Raw genomic sequence first — 8,382 nt, 5'->3', positions numbered from 1 at the left:
GTGACTACTCCAACACCACCAGATATTTGGTCAACAGTAACAGTAAATCCATCATCATCTGATCTGTGGCCAACAGTGACAGTCTCATCTCCAACTCGACCAGAAGGAATGCCTACTGCGACAGCAACTCCGATGCCACCAAATGCTTGGCCTTCAGTAACTGTTTCCAAGCCAACTGCGCCAGAAATGTGGCCAACGGTCACGCCAAGTCCATCATCGCCTAGTCCGTGGCCATCGGTATCCATAACAACTCCAACGCCACCACATATTTGGTCAACTGTAACAGCGAATCCATCATCATCTGATCTGTGGCCAACAGTGACAGTGTCATCTCCAACTCGACCAGAAGGAATGCCTACTGCGACAGCAACTCCGATGCCACCAAATGCTTGGCCTTCAGTTACTGTTTCCAAGCCAACTCCACCAGAATTGTGGCCAACGGTCACGCCAAGTCCATCACCGGCTAGTCCTTGGCCATCGGTGTCCGTGACTTCTCCAACACCACCAAATATATGGTCAACAGTAACAGCAAATCCACCGTCATCTAATCCATGGCCAACAGTGACAGTGTCATCTCCAACTCGACCAGAAGGTATGCCTACTGCAACGGCAACTCCGTTACCACCCAATGCTTGGCCTTCTGTAACTGTTTCCAAGCCAACTGCGCCAGAAATGTGGCCATCGGTTACGGCAAGTCCATCACCGCCTAGTCCATGGCCATCGGTATCCGTGACATCTCCAACACCACCAGATATATGGTCAACAGTAACAGCGAATCCATCATCATCTGATCCGTGGCCTACAGTGACGGTGTCATCTCCAACACGACCCGAAGGAATGCCTACTGCAACGGCAACTCCGTTGCCTCCAAATGCTTGGCCTTCTGTAACTGTTTCCAAGCCTACTCCGCCAGAAATGTGGCCATCGGTTTCGGCAAGTCCATCACCGCCTAGTCCATGGCCATCGGTATCTGTGACAACTCCAACACCACCAGATATATGGTCAACAGTAACAGCGAATCCATCATCATCTAATCCATGGCCTACAGTGACGGTGTCAACTCCAACACGACCCGAAGGGATGCCTACTGCAACGGCAACTCCATTACCACCAAATGTTTGGCCTTCAATAACTGTCTCCAAGCCAACAGAACCAGAAGTATGGCCATCGGAAACTGTTTCTACGCTAACACCGCCCGCAATATGGTCAACGGTTACAGCAAGTCCTTCATTACCGAATTTGTGGCCATCAGTGACTGTTTCAACTCCATCACGACCAGAAGGGATGCCTACTGCAACAGCCACTCCACTGCCCCCGATTGTGTGGCCATCAGTGTCAGTGTCAACTCCATCACGACCGGAAATATTACCTCCAGCAACTGCAACTCCGTTGCCACCGAATGTTTGGCCATCAGTGACCGTCTCCAAAACAACTCCAAAAGATTTATGGCCAACAGCTGTTGCAAGTCCTTCATCACCTAGTGTATGGCCATCTGTAGCAGTAACGAAACCGACAGAGCCCAATCCATGGCCGTCAGTAAGCGTAAGCACTTCGAGTCTACCCACGGAATTCCCGATTACTTCATCGACTTGGTTTGATGAGTCTGAAGAAATATCAGCTGGAAATAATCACCACCTGAATATTCTACTATTTATTCCAACATTAATATTGTACATATTAATGTGATTTGTTGTTGATTGTATTTATGTTTGATATGTATTTATATAGATTGAATTGTATGTTAATTCTTGTTATTGTTATTTTTAATTGAAAGTTTTTTTTTATTGTAGCACAATTATTTGGAAACTTTAGAATTTATTTGGTTTTGCGCCATTGAATACTATCGAATTGAAGTTATTTAACACCACTCGGCTATTATAAAAATGTCCCTTATTTATGTTGTTTTTCTTATATATAATAAATAATATAAAAAAATTTAAAAATTTGTCTATTGTTTTTATTATAAGTTTTTTATTAATCACTACGACGGTCTTATTTACACCATCCTTTGGGTGCCTATCAACAACAGTTTGGATTTTCATTATTGGTGATATTACAATATGTTACCTTTTATATTAGATAATACATAAGATATTCTTCTTCGTCGCCTTCCAACTTCATTTAGCTAACGCCTTAGCGCAATTGCACCAGCCTGTATTGTATTGTTGTCATAAGATTTTTATTGGTTTTGAAAATCTTATAATATTTAGTAGCTTTTAGTATTCATAGCTATGCAACTTTCGAAACAACTTTGCTATTTGGCTTGCATATAATAACGATTTATTTTAAAAATATATGTAGATTTGAATTAAAATTATTTCTGTTATACTTTATGATACCTGAGACGCGCCTCATTTTCGATTTAAATTATTAAGGAAAACAGATAGATTCTTATGATTTGAAGAAGTTCTTATCTTGTTTTTCCATCAAATATTACTTAATTATAATTGATAAATAACCGGCAATGCAATGTATGTACCACGTGTTTCGGTCCCCTCGTGTTCTCCCCCACATCGGGTAAATGTTTTCATGTCGGATACGAGAGAGAGACCGGTTTCTTGCATCGCTCGCGCATGTCCCTCAACTTCTTCAGAGTAGTTACCAGAAGTGTTAACCACCAGTTCCACTACCTGCTGGATAGTAAGAGGTCGGTTGTTATAGACGCGCACCGCGTTGCGGTAATCGAAAGGCGATCAATTGAAACAGATAATCGTAAAATAAACGAGAAGAAAGAACACTTTGCATATTGTTATCGGAATGATAATACAGTTTCGCCGATGCACTTCCAATTGCGAATAGCCCGGCTCCGAACTTGATAGTCGACAAGTGGATAACAGTTTCAATTTCACTGTAGATATATATTTATGATATATTAGGTAAGTTTGCGATAGTGGAGCGCTATTTGTATTGCTCTTGCGCAACGTTTGTAACTTGTTGACCAATGAATGGTATTTAGCGACGAATTGAATCGGATTATTCAATCAATGAGTGCGTGAAGATGTGGGCAGGTAGAGATGGATGTTTGCTTCGACCTTGCTCTGGATTGTTGTAAAGAGACTCGAGCCTGTTGTTACGAGCGCATTCGCAGCTACAAGTTTAATTGGCGACGTTTTTTCTTTTGAACTTAATTTAATTAGTATCGAAGAGGCGTCAAATTGTATTGTATTTATGTTCCGCTCGTCTGGATCCTCGCTGATTTGTTAGAAGAATATGCTGCAACTTAAATTGGGTTAGTCGTGTTGCGCGCTTAAGCCAAGTGCACTGGACCAAAAATCTTGCGCCGCCGACGCGTTAACTTGGTTAATGCGCCAGATCGCTATCTTCCTCAATTTCCAACCACGCGAATTAGACTGTAATTCCAAAAGAATGATACAACAACAACAACAAGAAACGATCTTCGCTCGTCTCCAAATTATTGCAGCAGCAAGCATTGTTCGGTGCGCTTCTCGGAAAAGGTCCATTGTCATCGAATATATAAGCTTCGCCCGTTCAACATGAACGGAATTGATGTGTCCATTGTTACCCTTCCCAACAATGGCGATTTCCGGCAATTTAACTCCTTCGTACCAAACTTGAGAGCAAGACAAAACCAAAAAGTAAAATAGAAATATATGTAGAAACGAAGAGCAAATAACTAACAGCAAAATCTCGCCCCCCTAAGGCACCACGCTAATCAAGCGAAAACAGTTACGGCGTGGGTTTTGTTTACCGCCTTTGAATACATTCATCATCGAAATGAATTACAAATTTCGAACGCACCTCTCGATATTTCGATACTCTGACATCAACAAAATATAAATTTTAGACTATGTAGACGACATATGCGACACGTTTTATGTGAATCCAAATCGTTTCTGTTTTTTTTCTTTTTGGCATGTGTACATTTACATTTCCAGCATCGTCGAACCGTTAAATCCCGAAAGATTTCGAGTCACGTAATGAATAGACATTTGATTTCGGATAACGGTTCCGGCATTACGTTTTCACGTGAAATAACAATTTTCTATGATGCTTCCTTCCAGTTACATCATGTAAAGTTGCAACGAAACGCGATCGCCGACACGCGAAATAACACATTATTAACAACAAGATTTCCAGAACAAAAGCAAAAAACGAATTATGACATTGTTATTAGTGCATTTCAAAATTATCAAATTAACGTATTAATTAATCTCATGATGAAAAATTAAATGCGAAAGTTTTATTTAAGTAAATAATTCTTAACAATTTCACTTTATGTAAAGTCATTAATTATCTTGATAGCCATGAAGAAAATATTTAAATTCAATAAAATCGAAATAAAATTGTTTTCCTTTAAATTGAAAATAAATAAGAGTTACAATACGATTTTCATATAGTATTTGTGCAAATGATGGAATATTGATTTTAGTGGGGAAGTTAGGTGATCTGGGTTAGTGGATGTAATGAAGTAGCAATTTGCAAAAGGATAGTAGTTATCGAAAAGAAAGACAGGAGTCCACTTGTATTGGAATGCGTCTTGGAATGCGGGGAATTTATTGGAGCGTGCTGCAGGTTCGGATGGTAGAGCGGATTTTGAAGAAACTGGCTTCAAGTGTGGTGGCAGTTGGCGTGTGTGTGTGTACGTACGTACACCTTGGCCTTGAACGTTTGCTATTTTCTATCGCCTCCGGGGTTCCCATTTATAGGAGAGACAACATCTACGTGCGAGTACTTCTACCTCCATCCAACTCTTCACCATCCTATCCTGGTGGCTCCGGTGTTGTTGCACTCGTCGCAGACCAATTTGAGCGGCGGCATTACGACAACGCATCCACCGCCAGTTTCTAAAATATGCTAAACGAGGCCCGCACTCAATCTCATTACGAAACGCTCGTGCGAACAAGATCCACCATCGCCACTCGCAATCTGGGTACCATCATCAAAATTAACCATTCCAATTGGTTTTTACGTAACCAACCATCATCATTCGGCATTGATCCACATCCAAAATTTTAATTTACATTTACAAGAATCGTAAAATGATAGAAAAATCGTAAAATTGGGATTACAAACTAATATAATTGATTACATTAATCCACTCGGTAGATAAAATCAATTAATACGTTTATTTTTTTAATCAGAGATATGGATTTATCTGTATATTCATTGAAGATTGTATTGATCAGGAAATAGGTTTTTCCTATTACATACAAAACGAGTTCAAGTTTCTTGCAACAAACAACAAAAAGCAATATTAACGACAAAAGATTGAGCGTTGATGCTGAAGTCTTGAAAGCGTTCGATTCTCCATGCTTCAACGCGAACGTCGATGACTTTAATTAGAAAAAAAAACTCGACCCCGTTCAAGGCTTCATCCTATTTCGCAATAATCGTAAAAAAAAATAAAATAATAAAATCAGCATTGGTCACACGGAATTATATCAAAATAAGCAAGAAAGTGATCAAGGTCAATTAGTTGTATAATACGTAATTTATTTATTTTTTGTTGCGTTTGTTGTGTTCAATTCTTAGAGATGATTACAGGAACGTTATTCGCGTTCAACGAACGTTGAAAAATTTATAGACTATTTTTTTTTTTTATATTTGTATAGACGAGTATCGATATTTTATAATTCGATTCGATTATTGAATGCTGCAGCCGTAAATGGGACACGGGACAATAGGGATTGAGGATAGGCTTCGTAATTGTAGCGAGAGGCGCGGTTCAATTACAAATTAAATGCCAACGAGAATCTTGACATTCTGCTTTACGGTTTGATACGTATGTACCAGCAGTCCGTATGGTGTTGAACAGGAATTTCTGTTTAAAAGCACAAGATGTTCGACGAGAACTACTTAAGTTCGCTTTTCAATTTCGTTCAAAAGAGTTTAATTAAATCTACAAAAGATATTTTTTTTGAAAATAAATTGCAAATTTAATATACAACAATGAAGATTTAATGATTTCGTTCCTAAAGTTATTTGTAAATTTAATCAAATTATAAATTTAATAACAATGATATTTTATTAAAGAAATTATAAATTTCTTAGTGTAAATTAATACAAACTGCAGATATTATAGCGATTCTAAAAGAAATCCAATTGAAGATTTGATATTAAGTCTTGAAAGCTTCAATAAATATTTATATTGTGCGAAAATTTACATTTTTAGTTTTAATTTTTGATGAAAATATATCAAAGCAATAGAAATAAATGAAAAATCATGGAAAATTTAAAATTAATTAGAAAATACCAAATTTTTACCATTCTTTTTTCATAATGTATTTTTTTATATTATTAGAATTATTTTTTTTATCATTTTTTAGAGAAATTTGTATTTTTATTTTACATAGTTTAACTCCTTATAAAGTTACAAAAGTAGAAGTAAAATCGTGTAAAATATATAAAAAATTGTACTATAAAATATTATATGCATTTAAATATGTTTTTCATATTTCTGAATTTTTATACGAATGGTTTTTGCAAGAAGTCTTTTTTTGAGAAAATATTATATTATACAAAAATTTACTATTTTTGTAGATACTTTTTAATTTGTTAGACCTTAATAAAGATTTGGATAATCAAAAGGTTTCAGAGATTTTTTAATCAAAAACAATTAAATTTTGTGAAAATTGATGTAACATTTAGCAAAAGTTACAATTAATTTCACTGAAAAAATATTTTTTGTAAATAACTTCTAAGCTGTTTCATTTATGAAAGGAATGTTGCCTTATTATTTCTTGAATAATCTCTCAAAAACTATGGTTTATTGATAAAATTACTGTACAAATCATATATTTTCTTTTTACGGTAAATTTATATCTATTTTATATTAAAATATTCAAGATGTTCATACAGAAAAGCTCATACATCTGGTGTAACAGAAAATAACGTTGGAATTTATTACGAAGATGACTTTGGCCTCGATAGTGCCTGGGGTTTCATTCCGTTTCAGGGAGCGCCGGTTGCTTTTTATCGAAAGACAAAGTTGAAAATTATAATCACCATCAATATTCATACAGTTTCTTCACTCAATATAATTTTATATCTAATCGAGTACAACGAACAATCTATAATTAAAATTCTACTTAACAATCACCGCCGCAGCTGCACTTATTAAGCTTTGGACTACTTTGAAAAATAATTGAATTAATTATATTTTCAGTTAAAAATCCTTGTTCTAACGTTACTGTAGTTACATCATGACAGTAGGCGGCGATTCGTGTATTCGATTTTTAAAACAATCGCCCAATTTTTAATACTCTCTTATCGAGTGTGCGAAACGCACTCTTTTCGTGGACAAGTAATGATTGTTTAAACGTGCCGAATGATTAACCCCATAACTGTTTATGTCGTATATATTCGTCATGGTCTATTGCGTAACACTTATGACGAATATATTCGCACCATGAATTTACTTGGTGTTCTTAATGATGATTATTATTTTCAATAATGAATCCGGACTGATCGAAGCATTTGCTTCTTTAAATAAGAAACTAAAGAGATTACAAGTTTGTAATCATAAAACACGTAATATTGAAATCAGCCTATTGTTGTGGTTCGCCAATTTTTACGCGTTTCGTATATAATGGATAAGGCCTTAATGAATACAAGTTTATTTTTGTATTGTTCGGCTCGGATCACGCCTCAAACAGACAATTGTCCTTTTAATTCCCCTATGTTTTATTTATTTATTTATTTGTGTCTTTTCAAATTTATCGATTGTAATTACGACGTTGGCACATAGCTGCATCGTTCAGCAATGAATCATTGCGGCGTTTCATTATCATAAGAATACATGCGAGTTGTCTTTCTCCGTCTCATACAAAGATTGCTCAATGACCAACAGCAGCAGCAGCAGCAAAACGCAAGAACTCCGCCCGTTTTTGTTGTCGTCGTGGACGTCGCTGGGTGTCTGTATTACGTGTAAATAAATATTTTCATACGCAATACTTTCCCTTCGACTCGAAGCTAACCCACTTTTTCAGTTCAGCTCGATTCTACATTGAAATATCCAGTCACTTTGTCTCACCGGTTAATCACCGTTTTTTTTTTGGATTGCCTTTTAATTATTCAATATGCCTCCCGCTTCTTTCCATTTCCGAATCTACGTGTCCCAGCAGATAGATAGCAATACCAGATATAGATTGTGTAGTGGGCGATGAATCATGCATTTGTTCTCCCCATGGCAACAGATTTTGTTGAATCGATATACCCAGTGCTTCGACCCAACTTAAACACAATCATTTAATTTGATGCATACAAGAAGTACACAAAAATTACATTTTTATTTAAACATGTTTTTTAATATAAAAGTTAAACAATATTTAGCTGCACGGGTGATCGATACTCTTTATCAACCTGGTGCAAAATTATAAACAAAAATGGAAAATTTGAATTATAATTTTTCTAATAAAAATA

General features: G+C 36.3%; 2 protein-coding genes across 2 annotated transcripts in view; one reads left to right on the top strand and one right to left on the bottom strand.

Moving 5' to 3' along the window:
* LOC108557210 (uncharacterized PE-PGRS family protein PE_PGRS33-like) overlaps window positions 1–2,355 on the bottom strand; it is a 2,402-nt gene extending 47 nt beyond the window's left edge. Inside the window, exons 1-2 of the mRNA XM_017913648.1 lie at window positions 2,340–2,355; window positions 9–1,618 (exon numbers count right to left, since the gene is read on the bottom strand). Coding sequence (XP_017769137.1) covers window positions 9–1,618; window positions 2,340–2,355 — 1,626 coding nt within the window. The remainder of the gene's footprint in view (window positions 1–8; window positions 1,619–2,339) is intronic.
* A 222-nt stretch (window positions 2,356–2,577) lies between these two features.
* LOC108557212 overlaps window positions 2,578–8,382 on the top strand; it is a 47,736-nt gene continuing 41,931 nt past the window's right edge. Inside the window, exon 1 of the mRNA XM_017913650.1 lies at window positions 2,578–2,876. The gene's annotated coding sequence lies outside the window, so the exon portion shown is untranslated. The remainder of the gene's footprint in view (window positions 2,877–8,382) is intronic.

Source organism: Nicrophorus vespilloides, unplaced genomic scaffold, assembly GCF_001412225.1.
Source record: "Nicrophorus vespilloides isolate i.1.1-1 unplaced genomic scaffold, Nicve_v1.0, whole genome shotgun sequence".
In the NCBI taxonomy this organism is placed as follows: Eukaryota; Metazoa; Arthropoda; class Insecta; order Coleoptera; family Silphidae; genus Nicrophorus; species Nicrophorus vespilloides.
The sequence above is the reverse complement of the archived record's forward strand: the minus strand, read 5'-3'. Positions and strand labels throughout refer to the sequence as shown.